Genomic DNA, 22,969 nt, shown 5'->3' on the forward strand with positions numbered 1-22,969 from the left:
TTGGGGGATGTGGTGGTATGAAGGGTGAATTTGGTTATGACTCATGAATAAGCCAAGCTTCTTTCCAATGGGGGGAAGTAGCTCAGTTTATTTAGCCACGGATGTCTCCCTCATCTCTATAACACAAGGCCTGGATGCTTGCTAGTACACCGGCCCTCATATTAATTTCATAATTACTGACAAATGTAGCATTTCACAACCCTCTTTTTGCAGGTTTGTTTATATAAGCAGTTGTTGTTTGCAGAATACGCTTTAAAAAACAAACAAACCAAAATGCTATTTTTACTCTGGAAATTCTTTTTATTGTCTAGCGTCAAGAAAATCAGATGATGACAGCAGTAGTTGTGATCAAGACAGCAGGAAGGTAAATTTTGAAGGCATCAGAATGATAGTTTCCTACTGCATGGGGACAGTTTTTGAAATGGTGCTTAAAAAGCAATATACCCTCCTGATCTTTTTGTTTTATTGTTTGCTTTGAAGTGGCAAGAAATTTAATTAAATATCTGTGATCAATAGAATCACATCCAGCAGAATGGTCTAACTGAAGTCAGCAGAACTGCTCCATTGAAGTGGTTCCAAAGATTTCTGACCAAAGCCCAAAATAACACCCAGTGTTAATGAATCTAGGCTATGAAAACTATTAGCAATGGAAAGAAATACAAATTATAATAATGAAGCCCTTGGTGAAGCTCTCCACATTTTTGCACTATAGCTTTTTTCAAGTCCAGATAAATTTTTGAGTGTTTGGTTCAAGAATTAAACAGACTCCTAGAAGTATAGATCACATGGAACTTGTTCCACTTGCGGATCATCCACACATCCTATCGGCACATCACCCAGCCAAGAGTATGTTGCATGATCCAGAAGGTGGCATTTTATCCTGGCTGGTGTCAGTATAACAATGTGGCTGACCCAGTATTTCCTTTTGCATTTTGTGTCAGCCAAGGTGTCGGGGTGTAGATTCATATAGGTAGGCAGGCAGGCATGAAAAATGAAAAACTGGTAAGACACTTTGAGGAAAACTTTCAAAATGTATTAGGGATATTAGGTGGTAATGTCACCACACCCAGATACCTTATAAGTAGGGCTGCTTCATTAAACAAACCAGTTAATTAAAATTAATGTCCTAAATGAACCAGGCATAATCTTTGATGCAGCAAGTCAAGCTCAGAGGTATTGAAAGCTCCCTTGCTCTCCTCTTCAGGCAGCTGCACCAGACTTCACAAACCAGGCACATTTATTCATGTCGTCAAGTTGGTATATGTTTTTTTTGGGGGGGGGGGAGACTCAAGACAAATGCTTACTGTTTTTGAGTTCCCCCTGGCACAGCACAAGATGAGCAAGCTATGCTGTGCTTCCTCTGAGGGTAAAAGTCGGCCTCACGCTGGGCTGGGCAGCACCCAGAAGCGCTGAGATTTTCTTTTGCCACTTCTGTGCATGTCCCAGCCTGACATGAGGTGAAAGGTTGGCTCCTCACCCCTCTTCAGAGTCGCCAGCACTTGCCAGAAGACAGGGATAGGGAGCAGGATCTCTTTCTCTTTCCTGGGCGAGCAGAAGGCGAGAAACTCATCCACCAGCTTCGTTATCTCACACAGATTGACACTCAGTTTACGCAAAACACTGCAGTGAGATTTCAGTTTGCTTTATTGCTCCATATTCTTAAGAAGAACCCAGATAGGCACTTTGGCACTAAATGATTCCACACCACAGTAAGGAGAATCTCCGGCATCTTGCCCTTCATCGTTTTCAGGACTTGATTTTTTAGGCCACTGGTGTGGCTAGACCTTTGATGTAGCTACATAGGTACTTTATTAGCCTTCATATAACAGTGTAGTTGCCTGGGGTAAATTACAGGGGGTCAATGCATAATCTTTCATTTCATGCAAATATTAAAGGTGCCTGACCTCACAGTGCGGAGGGTGCCATGATACTAAGAGTGCTTGCTCTGAATAATTCATTTTTCATCACCTGATTTTATGCATGCACAAAATAATTGAATAATCACTGAAACCTCTGATAATTGATTTTTTTAAACTGAATGGCAGTGCTGCTTGTAAGACTGGTCAGGTTTTTTGAGCACTTGGACTGGAGGGAGGAAGCATTTTATCTTCGCAAAAAACATTCAGAGTCGGCTGTGTAAATGGGCCTTGCATGCTGCTGATGTTGGTTTAAGGCATGTTAAACCCTTCTGATGACATGCCCCCCCCCCTGACATGAAGGCAGCTTCTCAGATTTGCTACTCCTTACTTCCTCTTTTGGTAGGTTGCTCATATTCATATAGCCTGAAATCTTACTGAAATTGAAAAGCGGTAAGGGAGCAACAGGAAATCCATCCTTCTTAACATCTCAGTGGTGAAATACTTTCTTGCTGATACAAATGGTTTCAAAATAATGATAAAACTTGATTTTACTTTCATCTTTCACACGATCAATTCCTCCCTACATGAATTTTCGGGAAAGCGTCTCATTTTAATGCTGGGATTTGTTCTTCTCAGCTAAAATCAAGTTGGCTGACTTTGAAAGGGGAGGTGGATGCCAGAACTAACTCTCCAGATCTGGATACTCAGTCACTCCCACAAAGTCCTGGAACCGACAGAGAGCTACAGCGTTTGCACAGTAACGCAAACAGTACCTACTTACGTAAGTACTGGAAGTTCCCACCCACTTCGTATCTGGTAAAGTAAATTGATGGAGACCTGATTAACACAATCAAAAGAGTCATGTGGTACATTAACGACTGGCAGATTTATAATTGCTTGTTGCTCAAGCCCACTTCATAAGATCCATGAAGTGAAATCGTAAGAAAATTGTAAGGTGGGAGTTGAATAGCAATGAGATACAAAAATATATGATCAGTGGGCACATCTTTAACCTTTTACTGAAGCAGATTAGTGACAGTTACTGAGATTATTGCATTAACACAGCTGTAGTGGGGCAGGGAGTTTTTCACCAGAAACAGCTGTATTTAACCTACAAGTGATGGCATTGAACTTCAGCTGTTTCACCTGTATTCACAGTCGCTTCAAAAAGTGCAATGGAAAGCACATCGTGGGAGGTTTCAGATCTCCCATCAACATTCAGCCAAAGACATAGGGCGTGAGACTTAGGAGGGTCTGTATGGCAGGCCTCTGCAACCTGGTGCCTTCCTGCTATTGTTGGAGTACAACTCGCGTAATCACTGAGATTGATGGGGATTGGAGTCCAAAATATCTAGAAGGCACCTGGGTAGTCTGTAAGAAGACAGCTGAAAGCTGTATATTTTATTGAGGCTCAAACTAATGCGTTGGCACTGGAACAGCCACCATATATTGCATTAATACTGGCAGAGAAGGTGCAGTGTTTGCACACCCTTAACTGCCTGTTTATTGATAGAGGGATCCATTTAATATGGAAGAATAATGACTAGTGATCCGTGAAAGCAAGTGTCCAAAAACTTCCGGCCACTTAACTAATAGCATTTTCAAGATTTGCCAACATTTCCTAAAATATTTCATTGCAAAGTGTCTTCCTGGAAAGTAAAGATAGAATGAACACTTGTCCCTGTTATACATTTTTGTAAATCTGTACTATCCATATTGCACCCCCACCCCAATATATAAAGCAGGCACAACTCCTATCGTTTGCCCGACTGATCATTCAAGCCATTGCATTTTCTACTAGGTGCAACTTCTGGGCCAACTTCAGGGGCAGCCCCACATAGAGCATATTGCAGTAGTCCACCTGGGAGGTTGCTAGCACATGTGGCAACAGTAGTAAGGCTATCCCGGCCACAGTGTCTTCCCAGCCTGAACGAGGCACTTCTGAGCACAGAAGTCACCAGGGGCTCTAATGACAAAGATGGATCCAAAAGCACCCCAGCGCTATGAACTGCTCCTTCTGAGTTATTGGTGAAGCTTGCGGAAGACACCAAGGGGGCTGCAGGGTCTGTCCTGGGCCTCTTCTTCTCCATTGTCTTCATAAGTGACATGGATGAAGGAATTGAGGGGATGGTCATCCAATTGCAGATGGCACCAAACTGGGCAGGGTAGCCAATGCTGCAGAAAACAGAATCAGGATTCAATATGCCCCTAACCATTTGGAGAATTGGGCCCTTAAATCAAGCCAGAACCATTCCAGCAGCCCTGTGACAAGAGCTACAGCAGGAACTATTCTGAATCCCATAATAGCATTATTTTGCCAATATAGTCTTGTGGTCCAGTTGTTCAAAGTGTTTACCTAAAATGCAACTAAATTCTAGTTCCAATGAAAGTATTTTTCTGGGTGTTTAATTAAATAAATAAACGTTGTGTTTACATATTTTTGCAGCGTGCCATCTAGCTCTCATAAAATCCCAAATGATCTGCAGCGAAGCTCTTGCCATCATAACATTCTGGGTACAACCCAGAGAGAATTAGTTAAGTCCCGCTGAAACTAATTTGGCAATCTGATTCTACCCTTGTTTATTCAGAAGTGATTCATACAGAATTAAAATGTGCACAGGATATCACAGCCCAACAAGACAACAGCAAGAACCCACCAACAGCATACAAATTAATATGGCTAACTTGACCCAACAACCCCCCTCCCCACATGCAAACCAACCATTCCCTGGGCCCCCAGCAACCTCTCTCACTACCTAGGAAATATAATAAAGGAATAGAAAAAGAACCTACCCAAATGACGCTGACATAAAAACCCCACACCAAGTATTACTATCCCTCTTCCCCCCTTCTTCTTCCTCAACTTTATTCTGTATACAACACTAATGTTTCACTTCAAATGCAAAAAAGATTCTTAAACCTGAAAAAAGATACAAGGCATGTACTTTGGTAAACCAATAAAATCTTCAATAATTATTATTTTTTAATGTTCACAGGATCCTAGCTGTAATCACACTGTTCAGCACTTAAGGTCTTAGCACTAGGTACTTCTGGACCGAGAGGCCTCAATGCTCACTGATGGCTGCTTTCTGTTTTCTGTTGCATCTGGAATTGTATCTATACCCACTGAAATTTGACATTTTCTTTAACACCCACGATGAGTTGCTTTTGATTCTGAACACTTCTCTGAATTGAAATACTGTTCAGTGTTTCCTTTAGCCTTAGAAATTGCATTCAGTTCTAAATCTTCACAGCTGAACCAGTTGTACCACTTGTCTTCTCTGAGCCACTCATACCTCTTTATTTTCTTGTGGAGGGAGGGATCTGTCTCATTTCACTGCCAGAGGCCAAAGCAGATTACAATATAAACACACCCACAAAATTTCCAAGCAAGAATTAGATTAAATTAATGCATGTGAAAGCTTCAAAAATATATTTTGTTTAACTGACTGGCCATCAATCGCCAACCCAAATGGAAAGGTTTTTCTATACTTCTAAATGTGCCTAACCTAGAACATCAAAGGGAGTATCTGGAAAATGCCACATGACCCCAAAATGTTCTGTAGAAGTTGAGGCACTCTGCAGGGACTGCCGGTTTTCTTTTATCCCTGCTCCTTCCCTCATTTTTGAGTATAATACAGACATTTTATGGAAATTCAGCCCTCAATTTCAGACTGGAAGAAGTCTAATGGATATAATCCTTATATCTGCTCATCCTTCATGAAATATGTTAGCTTGTTGTCCTATAAAATAATGTATAACATAAAAGCATTTATACACAGAAACTCAAGAGTGGATGTGGCAGATTCCGCCTCCATTTTGATACATTTGAAGAGACCTGTCTATTTTCTACACTACAACTTAAAATTATTGAGGCAACCTCTTGCTTATTGAGCTATGCATATATCAGACAATGCATTTTAAAAAGATATCTCTTCTGTCTCTTTTGTAGGATTTCCATATTCCAAATCTGCTTCTCTTCCTGACTATGGAAAGAATGGGTTACACCATGTAGGTAGACATAAAAATGTCTTAAGTGCAAATACAATGACATGCTTGATTAGGCTGATGAACCATCTAGCTCCCTGTGCTTGCGCCAGGTCAGGCTATTTGTTAGCCTGATCTGGCATAAGGGGTGAGTAATCTATGCCACGAGGGCAGATTCAGCCTTTTGCTGGATTTCATCTGGCCCCTTGAAGGCGTGGGGGGCTCTAGACTTCTTTTTTAAATTGTGTATTCAGGATTCTGTGTGTTCCCGGCAGTGCTCAAATGTGCTCTAGCATTCAAGTTCATTTGTGACTCTAAAACTTTTAAGATGGTCACATGCTAAAAGTAGCAATGCCTCAAAAGTTCCACACTAGAAATATTCCTGTTGTTGTTTTTCTACTGTCACCTTTGATGCCCTTTGCCACCACGGCAATGTGCCAAATTGAAATCGGTTCTTCAGTGCAGCCACTCACACGTACGCTTCATGATGATGACATTTTTGTGAAACTGAGCACAGCAATCGCAGCCTGTTAAGAGTGAGAGTATAGTGCTGGCACGGTGGCACAGCGCAAACATTCTGCGCTTAAATAAAAAGTGTGGGGAAGGAGACAAAATTCCTGCAGGCCTGATCTTTTTTCCAGTTCCAGTGGCTTTGCTTGTGTGAGCAGGGTGAGGGTCCACTGCTGGAAAAGGCAGTGGTGGGAACATGGAGGGAACGTAAACAGTGGCCTGGGAGGAGCATAGCTGTCAACGTTTCCCTTTTTTAAGGGAAATTCCCTTATTCTGAATAGGATTCCTCGCAAGAAAAGGGAAAAGTTGACAGCTATGGAGAGGAGTCAAAGGAGGACAGCACAGTTCAAAGTTGCAAGAGTATTGAAGAACATTTATGTATCAGGAGGGGAAATCAGTACAAATCTGCATTGAAAATGTTCGTTGTTGCAAATACCTGCAATAAGACATGTGTCTGGAGAGGCCCTGGATCTGCTTTTGCAGAAAGAGCCAGCTGTCAGGTGGCTTGATCACAACTTTAAGAGCTGTCCTCAGGTGGGAAATGTGATTTTTACTTCTATATGTTCTGATTTTTTTCTGTGGGTAAATATATTTGGCTACCAGCTCCATAGACTTCTGTGCCTCTTTAAGGCTATCTCCAAACAGATGTATTCTCCCACTACTCCTTTCTCTGTTTCTCTCTCAACTTGGGGGAAAGGGTTAAAAAGCCCTCCTCATTTGATGTGGTACCACCATGGCTGATTATTTTCTTTTTTAAGAACATAAAGGTAAAGGGACCCCTGACCATTAGGTCCAGTTGTGGCCGACTCTGGGGTTGCGGCGCTCATCTCGCTTTACTGGTCATGTGGCCAGCATGACTAAGTCGCTTCTGGCGAACCAGAGCAGCGCACGGAAATGCCATTAACCTTCCCGCCAGAGCGGTACCTATTTATCTACTTGCACTTTGATGTGCTTTTGAACTGCTAGGTTGGCAGGAGCAGGGACCGAGCAACGGGAGCTCACCCCGTCCTGGGGATTCGAACCGCCAACCTTCTGATCAGCAAGTCCTAGGCTCAGTGGTTCAACCCACAGCGCCACCCACGTCCCTTTTAAGAACATAGAGACACTTTAAATCTGATGAATGCGTTTATCATGATGCATAATATGTAAATTTGACATTGTTTCTTTAAAGGAAGGAAAATAATCACCCCAATAAAATTCATAAGCAGAATTACAGGCAGCAACCGTTTGACGTTTGACTGCGTGACCGGAAAAGGGGGCGGGAGCGTAACGGGGCAGCGCAAGCTTATGTGCGCTCCACCGTCACACACAGTGACCTGGAACGCAACCCCCTCGCAAATCGGAAGTTGCCTGTACTTATGAGGAAACATTAGAATAGGCTCTCCTTCAAGCTAAATGTAAAAATAAAATGAGAAAGTGAAATGAATTGCATTAGCTTAAATGTGAGCTTGACATTAATAAAAGTAAATAATGGAGCATTACTTCAGTAAGATGATTAACAGTGAAATCATATTTATGACTACTCAGAATTAAGCCCAAAAAAGCTCAGTGGGACTTACTCTTAGCTAAGTGTGTATAAGCTGCAACCTGATATCATTGTTACTTCAGTGAAATAATTAATGACAGGCCCCTTTGGACAGAATTGCTAGAGATATTTCACACAACCATTGTCAGATACCTCAAGAAAAAACAGCACCTTGAAATACAAGGTTTGAACCACACCTAGTTTCAGTAATAAAGCTACATGATAATTCGTATGCCTAAAGAATTCCAAACTAAAAATTGGCTTTAGTAAAATCGCTATTGTTTTTATGGTGGTTATAGATATTTATAGACCACTTCAAAAAGTTTCATCATATCCATATCCATATGCATGTTGCAGCTGATTTGTCACTTTCCCATCACAGGTAAAGTGTTATATTAAAGAGTGCACGCTATAGATGGCATTTTTCTGCATTATACTTTATTATTTATTGAATTAATTTACAAAACACCGTTTTTCTTTCTGTCCTAGGCTGCAGATATGGCCCAGTATGACACCGACCAGGATTCTACTTGGGGAAAGAGAGGTATACCCCAAAACTGTCCCATTTCTGCCTTTCAAAGGAAGGGGGGTTTGGGAGGGAGGGATCCCAAACCGCTGTTCTCCGTATGAGTTGTGCTAAGACTGCATAACCTTCAGGCACTCACCAGAACTGAGCAATTGGCAACCTCAAAACTCTCTCTGCATACCACTAATAACAAACAAACTTCAGGCTGCTTTGCACAATGTAGAATGGATTTCATATTTAATGCATTTGCATCAGTGCAGGAGTTGCAAACTTAGCATCAGATTACCAGCATAATTGCTTTTATGACGAATAATCTTAATGTTTGGGTCAGAGAGGTCAGCGGAGTGTGCAGCTATAGTGATTTCACAACCTCAGGGATGGTTGAGATTTCACTGGTTTTCAGCTGGTGGGTTGGGACCTGCTACTGAATTGAAGTCTGACCCAACGTGGGTCACACAGATGAAAGCTAAAAATGAGGAAGTGGGTCTCCAAATTACTTCTTCAGCTAAAACCCAGTCCCAGGTGTCTAAAAGGTTGAAAACTACTGGATCAGGCATTAGGGCCATCATGAGAGCATCACACAAACCCCCTCTTCTATGTGGTAATACTGAATGTGTTTTAGCCCACCCTTTCCCATTTGTACAAAACATCCCAACATAACAGCCATTAAGGATATGTTAGTGTTATATGAAGTGCCTGCACTAAATATATATTACTTGTTGAAGCATATGATAAGGAGCGCTATATCATCATAATCATCATCTTAATTTATTACTTGCCTTTCACTCTAAGGTCCCAGGGTAGGTTACAACAACTAAAACAGAATTTTAAAATAAAACACGAAAACAGTTTAAAACGTAATCACAAAAATAAGGTGGGTCCTGAAAATGTACATCTCACGTGTCTTTCGCATTCAATGAGTATTGCATAAAGAAGAGGAGGGAGTTCCACAGTTTAGGGACTGCCGCCACCACCTAAGCTTCTGAGCGTGGCAGATCACCAAAAGGCTCCCCTCTGCCAATCCTAACACCCGAGGGGTCCTTGGGAAGGACGCAATATTTCAGGTATTTGGGGCCTATGACATTCAGGGCCTTAAACACCAACATGAGCGTCTTGACCAATTCAGCTGTTTCAGAACAGGGGTTGGGGCTATGTGTGATGTGAGGGGAACCCCAGCTGGTAACTTGGCCACTGTCTTTTGGAGCTTGCAGCTTCTACATGGTCTGACTCCACACAGTAAACTTTTTTGATGGCAGTCGACAGGGAGAAGTTGATGGGTGTAGGGAAGAGGATATATTTAATACTCTGCAGACCCACATGTGTGGGTTAGCTAACAAAGGAAAAACAGCTAGTGCCTGCTTTTAAAAACAACGGGACTAGTACATAAAGAGTTTAAATCTGATCATTAGGCTGATTAATGAAACATAGGAATAGGCTATTCAACCTCTTCTACCCTCCTCCGTGAAACAGACCACACTCTGAAGTAAGTTTAAAAGTGCTTTACTTGCTTAATCCAAGGTCACAGGCACACACTTTTCTTTATGCAACAGCAATAAAATACCGGAAAATGTTCTTGGGTAGAAAAATGCAGCAAAGCAGCCGCTGACACATGTCTGAGGCAGAGAGCTAACTTGAGGCGTGTCTGCCTCCATTGCTTGCAGTGTGAGAGGGATGGAGGGAGAGAAATAGGAACAGGAAACAAGCCTTCGCTCTCAGGAGAAGGAGGGGGCGTGACATCATTGAGCCTACTCTAGTGATCTAGAACTCTGTGGTCCTTAACCCCTTCATATACTAACTAGCATATATGCATTGTTAGGTTTGACTGCTAAAATCTCCCACAGAAATAATACTTGAACCAGTTCTCAAAATGTAGTATATAAGCAACAGCCAGTTCTGCTCTAACCTGCCAGTTTTTTCCCCCTGTCTCTTGCAGAATACAAGGTAAGGGTTGCTGTTGACAACACTTAGAGAATGTTGAGAATCAGCCCTTCTTAACAAGGTTCAGTATATTCCTTTTTCTCCTTTAGTCCTTTTAAAATCAAATACATCAAATATAGATACAAATATGTTCCATTTGCATTTTTAAAAATTTCCACAAGGGATGCATCTTTCTAGTGTCACACTTTCTCTTTGCATTAGGTTTATCCATATGAAACACTTATTGTAACAAACAGAGTTCGAGTGAAGCTACCAAAGGATGTAGACAGAACTAGGCTGGAGGTAAGGAATGCATTTACTTATTTATTTATTTTTGAATTGTATGTGTTGGAATTTCCTGAGCAGATGTGGCATTTGGAAGGTGAGTGGCACAGAAAGTAGCAAGTTAGTGATTGCTAGATCCAGAGTTGAAGGACTCTTCTAGTTGGGTTAGGGAAAGAGGTTCCTCCCCTTCTGGAGCAACCAAAGTTGTCCCTGCCTCTGGATTAAGGGAAGGGGTCTACTCCTAAGGGGTCTAGAATATCCTCCATAAGGCATGTGGAACAGGGACACTTGGTAAGTATTTTCCTTTTCCAAATACCACGGGGTAATGGAGGCCATGGACAGGCTTTGAGCCTCCACACTTGGTGTTTTATTATTTTATTTTCTGATCCTGATTGGTATCTACCTGTCCTTCTGTTTACTTGCTTTGTCTTTTTATGGCTTACTGTATTTTCATTCTGATTGTTGGTTGCTTTGAGTGCTGCGGGCAGAAAGATGCAATACAAATTTAATAGAGAAGTATTTTCTTTGACATTTTAATGTATGATTTGGGGGCAAATGGTTTCCCAAATATGTTGTGAATTTGATTCAAAACTTCACATTTTTATTTCTAGCACAATACATGCATAAAAGTAAGGATTTTTTTTACTGCTTTTTCTTTCTTTTCTTCTTCAAGCATCACCTGTCCCCTGAACAGTTCCAGGAAGTCTTCGAAATGAGCATTGAACAATTTGAACGACTTGCACTTTGGAAAAGAAATGAGCTAAAGAAAAAAGCTCTGCTTTTCTAGCCTCCCGTAGACAAACTGAAATGTGCTTAATGAAAACAAACTGCACTCTTGCCACAGCTTATCATCTGCGCCTGCTGTTGACCCTTTGTCTAGCTTCATTGTGTTAGGGGTAGGGACAGAAAATTGGAGAGAGAGAAAACATGGCATTTGCATGACCCAGAGGAATATCTCAGTAGCTACTGGGTCTTCAAAAGTATATAACAAGCCTTGCTTTAAATTAATGATTGCTTTAGCTGTTGCCTGTTGCAAAAAAAAAGTAATTTTAAATAAGAAGGAAATGTGTAGTTTTGACAAAAAAATCGGCTACTGTTTTGTTTCTACATTTTGCACTAGTGAGCAAAACCTATACAAAATCAAAATATGCTGATGAAAAAAATCTTCCCCAAGAGGGTAAAAAATGTGCTACTTTGAAGCAAATGTGATAAAGGCCAAAGAAAAGCATGTCAGAAAGTCACTCTTGCCAATGTTTGTGTGTGACATCTTTTTAGGAATAAAAGCAAACCTATAATAAAGCACTTTAAGTCTCATTCTCTCACTTAAATACAATCTGCTGTTCCACATGTAAAGTAGCAAATGAAAAATAGCTATCCATCTTTTATTTTAGTAAAGATAGATTGTGATGTACATGTGTTCAGAGTACCATTCAGACAGTTCAACATGCAACCTATTTTAGATGAAGTACTTGATTTAAAATGCCTGAACCATTTATTTCAGTGGGACAAAGTTCTAACTACTTTGGGTTTACCCAGCTGGAGATCATGTAGTAATTCAACTTTCACATCACAAAAATGCGTAAATTCTTGTGTGTCATAAGGCTGTGCAATTCTGACTGTATTTCTATTTTTTCTACATTTCACATACAAAGAATGTGTAACTAATATTGATTCTATGCACACAGTGGTTGTCCATATTAAAAATATTGTTTTGTAACTCACATGTTATATGGTTTGTTACTCCACTGTTCACCTCTCTTAAGGAGGTGCTGCTATAGAGAGAAGTAAATAGAAAATTCAGTTCACATGTGGCGTCATTAAAAAAAAAATCTATCAATAATATAGAACCATTTGTCTGTGTTTGCATGCACCTGTGCAAAGAAACTTCTGCCATGATATCCTGGGTTAGTCAGCTTCCTCTTCTCTGTCTTAAGATTCTCACCAGATGCAGTCACATCTGGCTATACCTACCAGCAAATTCCTCACCTCCAGCTTTGCTTACTGCCCAACCCAGTGGTTTTCAACCAGTGTGCCGTGGCACCCTGGGGTGCCTTGAGAAAGAGTGATAGTTGGTCAAGGGAGCCATGGACTCAAAAAAGGTTGAAAACCTCTGGCCTAACCGGATGAAGCATTTTGGAGACGTTGGAAGCTTGCACAATATTTTGTGACATTTTCGTTGGCTTCATAAAGGTTTTGGCCTAATATGATTTTTTAATAAATCAACTACAGTGGTACCTCAGGTTAAGTACTTAATTCGTTCCAGAGGTCCGTTCTTAACCTGAAACTGTTCTTAACCTGAAGCACCACTTTAGCTAATGGGGCCTCCTGCTACCACTGCACCGCTGGAGCACAATTTCTGTTCTCATCCTGAAGCAAAGTTCTTAACCCGAGGTAATATTTCTGGGTTACCGGAGTCTGTAACCTGAAGTGCATGTAACCTGAAGCGTATGTAACCCGAGGTACCACTGTAATCCTATGGGTCATCAGGTTTTTTTACTATGTTTACAATGGGAGTTTTAGCCCCTTGTTAGCATGCCATTTGTATTTTGTTTCAACAGCGAATTGCCCTCATTCTGCTACAGATTACTTCTGGACCATACCTATTAATATTCAAGCCACTAATTGAAAAAACTTGATAGAAGTTTGCTCATCTCAGAGAGAAAAATAACTCTACATGAAATGGCTGCTGTTTTGCTTTTTAAACTTAAAATAGTTGGGAGCTTAGGCATCTGCAAGCGGTCAGATGGGCAAACAGCATAGTAAGAAATACACTCCCTTTCCAGATCCTCTCCTACATGTACTGTACATATATGGTTTCTGACCTGGATGGAGATGATTGTTACCAGTAGTTTGGTAGTTTAATTTCTTTATATTCATTTTATACACCACAGGGGGAAATTTGTGGTATCCTCTCTCTTGTCAAGTGGCGTCCCAAAACATATCTAAGCTCTTGCTTTCTATCACTACAAACACACATTGAATAGGTAACATTTATCTCAGCCTTGCCTCCAAGGAATTCAGCAAGGCAGTCTACATCCTCACAGGAACCCTGCGCAGGTTGGAGTCATGGTGACTGGCCCAAGACCTTCCAGTGAGCAACATGCCTCTATCATGCTAGCCAGGACACCAACACTGGCTTTGTTCTGCTGAGGGCCACACAAGCAGGCTTGATGATGCAGAGACCCAGTCAGAGGCGGGGAAAGGAGGGTGTTCCTGTCCTGCTTGTAGAAATGTAGAGGTCTGTATGAGCTGCCAGGGACAGCAGGAAGAAAAATGCAGTAGGGAGGCATGGAAGGTCTGCAGAAATGATCAGTGCAAAGGAAGAGCTTTGATGTGGAGTGGAAGATCTGCAGGGTCTAAGTGATTTTGCAGGTTGCTGCATGGGAAGTCCAGGAATGATCTGCAGGGTTTGAATCTGCATGAAAAGGTTAACTGTTAGTAGAACTATATTGCTGTTTGTTGTCTCATGGGGAGAAATTACAAAGCTAGAAATTATACACACAGGTATGCAGTATTTCCACCGAAATCTTTTATTTTAAAAACATCCAACACATTCACAATAACAAAAATTATAAAACCCACTGGAAATATTCACAGTACAGAAAACAAAAAGGAACAAGTGAGTTACACAATTTCAACCCAAGGCATTGCACGAAGTGTGGAATGCAAGGTCAGGAATGCTTTTGCCACCCCATTTGGAAGAGATGCTGGGGGGGACGGGACTGAAGGTCAAAAAATAAAAAAAGTGTGAACTCAAAAAAGAAAAAGAAAGCAGGATCCAAAAATGGGGAGTGGATGTGAGGGGATAGATATTTGGGTAAAGAAATTATGGATTTTTAAAAGAGTGTAACCACAATGCTTGACACTTGCAAGCTGCCTCTCCTCTTCTGCTGCACAAAAAGAGGCTCCATCCATCTTGGAAGCCCAAGGAGATTGTGTCAGAACAGGCTATTCATGCCTTTACTGGATGCCAAATGTTTCAAGCCATGAGGGAAGGTTTGGGGACTGCCAGTCTCTCTCTCGCTTCAGGGTGATTGCAGGCATCCTACTGCAACCACCATCTCATTACCCTCAAGAGTTTTATGTAACAGGCTGAGCAGCAAAAAGAAGCAACATGAAGATAATTCGCAATAATCAATATAAACGGATGGTAACAATTTCCAGTGTTTATGACAATCTCTTTTCAGTTGTTCTGGAAGTGAGGCTCTTCCAAGCTATGAATGTAACAGGTACTCCCAAGACAGTAGACACTCACTTCCTTCAAAACCTCCCAAAGTTCAATGCCCCAAGGAAGACCACATCATACTAGGGATGATGTCACAAAGCAATAGTTCCCAGAGTTCCCCTGGAGAGGTGAGGGAGACAGTATTATTTTTACTACTGGTTTAAGATTATGGGGTAGACATCTTCCCATGCAGTCACTGAGTATGGACATTGTCCCACTGGGTTAATGAGCATGAACAGGGAAGAGATCATGAATATATACTGGCTTCCTCTTCAAGTGGAATGAATTAAAACAAACATAATGCTAGCATATTGCACTACGTCATATATCTGTACCTGTAACAGAACATTCCCCGCAAGACGAGAGCGAAATCTCAAGTAAAATAAGCCCTAGTTCTGGCTAACAAATATTTGAGATCTCAGGCTCTTCAGATAAATGGGGTTACAACTTTTTAGTATCCAGTTTTAGTAGCTTTAGTCTCTATTCCTACATTCTATCGTCTGCAGCCCAAAGCTATTTCTTGTCAATAAATTGCCACATACTTCATTTAATAATAAAATAATTAATTACAAAAATACATTTTGGAAAACTAGTTTCGTTTCAATTTCATAAATACCATCTGTTGTGTTACTCTTTTTAAAAAAAGAGACAGAGGGGGAGAGAGAGAACAAACCACTAAACTATCATGACTGCCACAAGACACAGTAGGTCAATGTCATCCTACTACTTCACAACGCCTTTAAGAGACACTGAATTCCAGGACCCTAATATGCTTGAAAATGTGATACAGAATTGTGTCTACTTCGAAAAGAAGAGGAATGCAGGGGAACCAACAGAGAGGCCTCCAGAGATGGCTGGAGATGGTTTTTCATTTCTCACTAGTGCAGAGTGTGAGGTGGATGCCCTCACAGAAAGGTTCAATTCTCATATTGCAAATGCAAATTAGGAGACCCTACAAATACTGATGTCCATAAAGACTGGATGGGTCTCGAAATAAGACATTTATGTCCCCCTTCCTGAATAATACGTTCACACATTAGCAGCCACAGGACATTCATGTCTTAAAAAATCACTACAAGAAATGGCCTCCAGCCTATAAGCTGGAAATGGGATGACTGAATCCATCAAGTTGCAATGCCTTCTTTACTTTATCATTACAATGTTCAAGTAATACTTAACGACAGGTATTCAACACATTCACCAAATAGTCTGGCAAGCACAGAAGCGTCCATAGAACTACAGGCTTGTTCTCTCCAAGGCTCAGTTTTCCTAACGGCACAGTAGACCCTTAAAAAGTGATAAGCACAATCTCCGCAGGACCGTATACCACCTACAGAGTGACCTTTTCCTCTTTGGTATTTCACTGCCTACCACCAAAATGCTTTGACAGTCATAGTGATTCCCAGTCCACACTTCCTTCTATTTTACATAAAAATAAATATTTACAAGCAAAATGACACAGGAATAAATAAACTCTAGTAAACATTTTTTCTCGAATAGTACAAAAGGGGGCAGGACTTTTCTCTTTATCCCTATTTCCCGAAGATGAAGCAAACTCCCATTTGATGAAATAAATAGCTCTTTCCCATGCACACCCATGATTTAAATAATTCTGGGCAGCCATTCCCCACATCCACACTGTAGAAAACACTCTGGCAAGAGAAGGACCATAGGAGAAGCCATCAGTTCACTTACAGGAAAATAATTTACTTCAAAGCTGTAAATGACCAGAACCCCCTTATACAGGGTTAGCCCCATGTAATGATGCAAGGAGAATGTATTAAATAGAGGCGGGGGAGGGAGCCATTTCTTAGGTCTCTATGAATGAGTGACAGGGAAAGGAGCAATGTAGGGAGAATGATAAAGCCGTATTGCCTTCCAGCACTGTAAGCAAGGCAAGTTTCCCTGCATTTAACTTGTTTTAGCATGTGGCAAGAGTCTTGGCACACAAGGAAAAGCTGACGGGGAAATGAAGAAATAGCAGCAATTAAAAAAGTATCTCTGCTTCCCCCCTGTGAGGATTATCCTCAGAACCGAGAAAGTGTCAAGAACAGAACATTGTTAAATATTTGGTGCAACATCTTTAGTGGGCTGTATGCTAGTCAGTTCCACCATTGGCCCCTTTTCCATGGTTGCTGGAAGAATACCATCCTCTCTTCTCCTTTCAAAGCCACTGGAGATCTCTTCAAAAGTCCGGCCTTTTGTCTCAGGGACTTTAAAGAAGGTGAAGATGAAGAAGAAGATGAGGAAGCCAACAAAGATGAGGAAAACATAATGTTTGAGGACATTCTGCAAGGGAGAAAAGAGAAAGAGTAAAGACCTCAGTAAGGTCACAGGCCTAAAAACATAGCTATGGGGTCCATCATCAGAGTCCTCTGCATGTAGCATATGCTTCTCACCAGCTCTCCTACATCATGCCCTGATGCGGCTGTTACACGCCCTGTGGCAGGAAGCCTTCCCATTGCGGCATTTTTCAGACCAGGAGGACTTGGCCACTTGAGGGTTCACAAGAAAAGCAAAGAGCTTTGGCCCAAGTTGACCTGTGTGTGTGGCTGCTAACTGAGCAACCAATAGGGAGAAGGGGCGACAGGTCAGGGCATCCAGAAACCTCTTTCTCCACTTTCCCTCTCATTCCCTTTCATGCAGTATGTATAGGCCAAATTCCAGGCTCTGCATGGGGCTCCTGCACAACCGGACGTGTATCATGCCAATGCAAGCCTATTTTAATCCTTGCAAGTTGCAAAGAAAACACTTTCCCAAATGTTATCACACCAGCAAACCACTCATTAAAGCTCCTCCAAACCACTATTCTCAAGTGCGGCAAACTCTTGTTTGCTCATTTTCACCTCTCAGTGCCCTTGCTTGCCCTCTCACCTTTCTCATTCTATTCGATTTTAGACTGAGAACTCCTTGGGACAGGAGCCTGACATTGTGATTTGGCAATACTGTTAACTACCCAATACACAGATCGTGATACATTGCTCAAAGCAACTCTCTTACCTTTAGGATCGGAAACAACATGCCCACAAGAAAATTGGACGTCCAGTTGGAAAGGCCAGCTACAGCCACAGCTGCGGGACGAGGCCCCTGGCTGAATAGTTCAGACACAATGAACCAGGGGATTGGGCCAGGGCCAATTTCGAAGAGAGCCACAAAGGCTAACGTGGCGACAACGCTGACGTAGCCAATCCAGGATACAATGCCCTGTTACAAAGAGAAAGAGAATTAACAGCAGTTAGCAGTTTTGAGACAGAAGAGTGCAAACATGCCTGTGTCTTGCAAAGTATTTTAGAGTCTGTATCTGCATCTGCTTCATTTTCATGTATATTTTGCAGAAAGGGGCCTGAAGCTAAGAAAGAAAAACCCAGCCGCCAGATTTCCCAACTCAAGACTAGATCTGAATCCAGGTGCAAGCGAGCTGCAATTACTTTCTCCCTGCAGAAAACCTTTGAGCCAAGCCTGTGAGAAGCAACAGCATGAAGCAAATACCCAGCTAGCGCACCTGTGAGAACCAGTAATGGTTAGAGGGTTGGAGACTAGGACCTGGGAGACCAGGGATGGAACCCCCACTCAGCCCTGAAGCTCAGTGGGCAACCTTGGGCCACTCACTGCCTCTCAGCCTCTGGGTTGTTGTGAGGACAACATGGGGAGGGGGGAAACCATGACCTCCAAAATAAGGGTGATCTGGTTGTGGCTGTCTTGCTTGCTAGTGGACTAGTGTACATCCTGGCCTGTGAGAAATCAGCTGCAATGCTATTATAATGATTCCAACCTGCAAGCCATTTCCTTTCTTTTCATTACACTTGCATGTATGCCTGATCTGTTTTGACCCCAAAGACACTGCGGACACACCAGGAAGCAGGGGTGGTGACGGCTTACCTTCAATGCCAAGGAAATAGTCATGAGGACAGCACAGATGGCCATGCCTCCTAAGCCAATCAAATGGAGTGTTCTGCGGCCTGCACGCTCCACAAGGAAGAGCTGGAAAATGGGAAGAAAAATAAAATGTTGCTTTTGGTGGCAAGCGCTCTCCCCAAACTTAAGCGCCGCCTCCTCTTCAGAGTTTGTCTAAACTACAGAGCCTTGGGCTTGCCAATCAGAAGGTCAGCAGTTCGAATCCCCGCGACGGGGGGAGCTCCCGTTGCTCAGTCCCTCCTCCTGCCCACCTAGCAGTTCAAAAGCACGTCATGTGCAAGTAGATAAATAGGTACCGCTCTGGCGGGAAGGTAAACACCATTTCAGTGTGCTGCTCTAGCTGGCCAGAAGTGGCTTAGTCATGCTGGCCACATGACCTGGAAGCTGTCTGCAGACAAACGCCAGCTCCCTCGGCCTATAGAGCGAGATGAGCGCACAACCCCAGAGTTGTCCGCAACTGGACCTACTACCTTTTGTAATTGAATGATGATCATAACAACCATCAGGCTGGTGAAGTGTCCTGTGAATTTGCATCCCAACGTAGCTGAAATCTCTTCTCCATCCCCCAACCCTGAAACAGTACCCTAACACTTTAATAAGCAAAGACTACCAGTCATTTTTAATATATATAAAGATAGACCATTCAAATATATAAAAAACAACTACCCTTTTCATTTTCTACTCTGATAACCCATGAGAACAAAGGCCAACTGACGAACTGAATTAAAACTCATAGCTCAAGTAGTACTGCTATAATATCTGAAGTCACTTTGGTTAAGAGAAGAAACGCCACCTCCCAGTTTGCTGTTCTATAGCTGGGAAACATTTCCGTGCTTGTGGGGGTGGGGAGGAACGCAAACAGGGGCGACCCTGTTGTTCCCCATGTAGCAGCAGCAGCAGCAGCATTCCATCCTCTCTCATGACAGGGACAAACTAGGAAACTGCCTCCTGCCCACAGGCAGATCTGGCTTCAGGGCAACACAATCGGGAAAGAAGGAAGGAGAAGGAAGCAACGCTCCCTGTTTCGAAAAGAAAATGTCGCCCAGTGGGGAGAACAATTAAGCACAGGGCAGTGGCGTAGCGTGGGGGGTGCAGGGGGGGCCGGCTGCACCGGGCGCAACATCTGGGGGTTAGGGTTAGGGGGCGCAAATCCACGGGTTAGGGGGCGCAAATCCACGGGTTAGGGGGTGCAAATTACTTGCCTTGCCCCGGGTGCTGACAACCCACGCTACGCCACTGGCACAGGGTCACAGGACTGAGTACCCACCCTGAATTCTAGCCATATATTTACCTCCCTCCCTATTGTTCTAAATATAAAGATAAATATAAAGAGAAGGAGAGGGGAGACTTTGACTCAGCTATAAAGTACATGAATGCCATGTTGCCAAAGACTACTTACTGATACAACTGTAAAGATGGTGTTGACCACACCGGCACCAATGGTAGCGTACACCGCCTGTTTCACCCCAGCATCTTGAAAAACCTCAGTAGAATAGTAAAAGACCTACAGGCAGATAAATATTTGTCACTGCTGGTGTCTGGAGCTCACCTTGTTCTTAATGCTAAGCAGGGAAATTCAACGTCTATCTTATTATTATTCACTATTATTTATTCATTTTATATGCCACCCTATACCCAGAGGTCTCAGGGTGGTTCACAGAAAAGGTCAACATAAAAACCACTATATAATCAAAATATAACAACAACCCAATAACACCCCTCCCCAAAGAAACAGCCACATTTTAAAAGGGCATAGAATGTCAACCAAAGGCCTGGTTATAAAGGAACGTTTTTGCCTGGTGCCTATTGACTCAGAAGCAAATCTCACAGAGTATAATGGGAATTCTGACCAGGTAAGTGTGCGCAGGATTGACCACTGCATTGCTTAACTGTTGCTAAGATTGAGGGCAGGTAACAAAATCCCCTGCTATCTTTAAGCCTCATAACAGTCCTTTCATGTGGATTGCAGCTGTTCCTACTTTTATATCCAGGGACTGGGGCCTCAGTTACTGTGACTAAGGTTCTCCTACAAGCCCATAATCACTATTCTCTGCTTCAAAGATGAGCTCCAACAGGAACTGGCCCATCCACACAGCCAGCAATTTAGAACATGGCCACCTCCTTCTGCATGGCAAAAGTCTTTGGCTGCAAGAGAAAAGCGCTCAGGGAATGGAAGAAGAAAGCAACATACTGCATTGATGCCGGACAGCTGCTGGGAGAGCTGAAGCACAATGGCAATGATGATGGCCTGGCGGTAGCTGGGGGAACGGAAGAGCTCAGGAATGGTCACTTTCTTCTCTTGAGACATCTTGGCGCTCTCTTCTTTCATCTCCTGAATATCACTCGACACGTCTTGGGTGCCACGGAGCTTCTGGAGAACTGGCAGGAGGAATCAAACATCTGAATTATGCACAACGCGACAGTGATAATGTCCTCCTACCCTGAGAGTTCACTTCTTCGTGACAATGAAGCCAGCTCCCTAGTCTATTCTTCTGCTCAACTCATGAGGTCAACTGGCCTTTGGTCTAACCCATTAATCCTCATCACCAACTTTAACAAAATCAAAGTATTTTTAACTGTATTTGCTCACAAATACAGATCTCTTGCTGCCTCTTGATTCTCTCTCCACTTTTCCTTGCTGCTTTCCCCATTGGCTAAATTCAAATTCTCGGTAGGGGACAGTTTCTCTTGCTTATGGCATTGTTCTCTCATGTACATTGAGAGAGAGATAACACAGGCATGGCCAAACTTGGCCCTCCAGCTGTTTTGGGACTACAATTCCCATCATCCCTGACCACTGGTCATGTTAGCTAGGGATGATGGGAGTCCCAAAGCAGCTGGAGGGCCAAGTTTGGCCATGCCTGCTATAATATGTCAACGACTGTAATGAGGCTGAGATCTCCCACACCTGGAGATGCTTCCATTCATAGTTGAGGCAAGTTGATACCCTCACAGATCCAGGAAGGAATTCCCAAAGAAATCCTATGGGTAACACTCAGACTTTCCCCTTTCTACTCCTGTTTCTGCATTTTCCCATTGCAGGCAGGTACTGGCACAGAAGCAAACCTTATGGCAAGACCCAGGAATATTCTGGGTTTCTTATGTCCCTCTGTGAAACAGAAACCATTCACACAACCCACAAAACAACTTGACTGAGTCCAGTTCAAGTTTTGGAGAAGACAAGACAAAGAGGAATTGAAAGGGCCATCCAGGATTTCCATGCTTCTATGTTTTCGTTGTACTGTTTTCTCAATCAGATTTTTCTCAGAAAATATGATAATTAGAGAAAAGAATCTAACAATACAGCAATCACGGCAGGTGTTGGCGGTTCTCGATGCTACCTTCTAGAGGTGTGGTTTTGATGTGGGTAGTGACAGTTTGGCAGGTGAACCTATTATCTTTCCAATGGCTCCCATTTTAATGTTTTACTAATCTTTTTGGCTAATTCTTTTAAAAATTACAATTATTTATGCAGTAGCGCTTAGATGAAAAAGCATCATAGTGCTGATTTTGAAAATCAGTTTTAAAATCATGCTGCCTCAGTAACCAGCATTTAATCAATAAAATGCCATTTTTAAAAAATGGCTGCTCAAGTGGGCGGTACCTTCTTCTATACTTCGTAGCTATGTATGGCCAATAGTGCGGACAGAACATCATGGGACGTACACAAGAAAGGTGATGGGCGCGTGTGGCCTGTTAAGTTGCAATTCCGCTTATAGCTTCTGGAAGGGAGTAGATTGTCCTGTGAGCTACCCATAAGGATAACGAAGAGGCTATGCTGCTGCAAGCCAAGGGATTGGATCACTTCATTACTCGGTGGTTACCTGCATGCGCTTTCTCTTCCTCCATCCTGTTGATCAGCAGGAATCGTGGGCTCTCAGGACAGAATGGCAGCGCTGCACACTGAAAGACGGCTGGGACAACGGTGAATCCGACCAGCAATGGCCAGAGAGTTTTAGTTCCCAGGATGACATCTAGGCCAAAGACCTGATTGTGGCAGTTGGTGGAGAGAAAGACAAGACAAAACGCTTATGAGCTATATTCCCATAAACTGAAAGTTACGTGCAGCATAACTAGACGTTTTATAACAATCTATGGCTTCCCATAAAGAAGCATGGATTCTTCCCACGAGGAATGGTAGTTTGTTGATGATCCCTAGCCCACCTCTACAGAACTCCACCCAGGTTTCAATGATAGGAAGGAATGATTCTTTGTAATGT

The 22,969-nt window shown here is 42.6% G+C and overlaps 2 protein-coding genes across 18 annotated transcripts in view; one reads left to right on the forward strand and one right to left on the reverse strand.

Moving 5' to 3' along the window:
• ABLIM2 (actin binding LIM protein family member 2) overlaps window positions 1–18,314 on the forward strand; it is a 59,934-nt gene extending 41,620 nt beyond the window's left edge. For 6 of the 14 annotated variants that reach the window (XR_014551968.1, XR_014551969.1, XR_014551971.1 and 3 more), the window contains 7 exons: window positions 312–364; window positions 2,496–2,640; window positions 5,812–5,870; window positions 8,371–8,425; window positions 10,341–10,406; window positions 10,547–10,627; window positions 11,283–12,449. Coding sequence is in view for 2 of the 14 variants with exons in the window: in XM_083630451.1 (XP_083486577.1) it covers window positions 312–364; window positions 2,496–2,640; window positions 5,812–5,870; window positions 8,371–8,425; window positions 10,341–10,348; window positions 10,547–10,627; window positions 11,283–11,396 (515 nt within the window). In the remaining 12 variants the exon portion in view is untranslated. Of the gene's footprint in view, window positions 1–311; window positions 365–2,495; window positions 2,641–5,811; window positions 5,871–8,370; window positions 8,426–10,340; window positions 10,407–10,546; window positions 10,628–11,282; window positions 12,450–18,169 lie in introns of those variants that run through there. The other 8 variants (XR_014551965.1, XR_014551966.1, XR_014551967.1 and 5 more) reach the window with 3 other exon arrangements.
• The window catches only part of LOC310770151 (solute carrier family 2, facilitated glucose transporter member 3-like), a 28,026-nt gene continuing 19,180 nt past the window's right edge, over window positions 14,124–22,969 (reverse strand). For all 4 annotated transcript variants that reach the window (XM_083630554.1, XM_083630553.1, XM_083630552.1 and 1 more), the window contains 6 exons: window positions 22,574–22,736; window positions 20,941–21,128; window positions 20,149–20,253; window positions 18,714–18,815; window positions 17,835–18,038; window positions 14,124–17,123 (listed from right to left, as the gene is read on the reverse strand). In XM_083630554.1, the coding sequence (XP_083486680.1) occupies window positions 16,896–17,123; window positions 17,835–18,038; window positions 18,714–18,815; window positions 20,149–20,253; window positions 20,941–21,128; window positions 22,574–22,736 (990 nt within the window). In that variant the 3' untranslated portion in view covers window positions 14,124–16,895. The remainder of the gene's footprint in view (window positions 17,124–17,834; window positions 18,039–18,713; window positions 18,816–20,148; window positions 20,254–20,940; window positions 21,129–22,573; window positions 22,737–22,969) is intronic.

This window comes from Podarcis filfolensis (assembly GCF_964270895.1).
Source record: "Podarcis filfolensis genome assembly, chromosome: 9".
NCBI classification, from domain to species: domain Eukaryota; kingdom Metazoa; phylum Chordata; class Lepidosauria; order Squamata; family Lacertidae; genus Podarcis; species Podarcis filfolensis.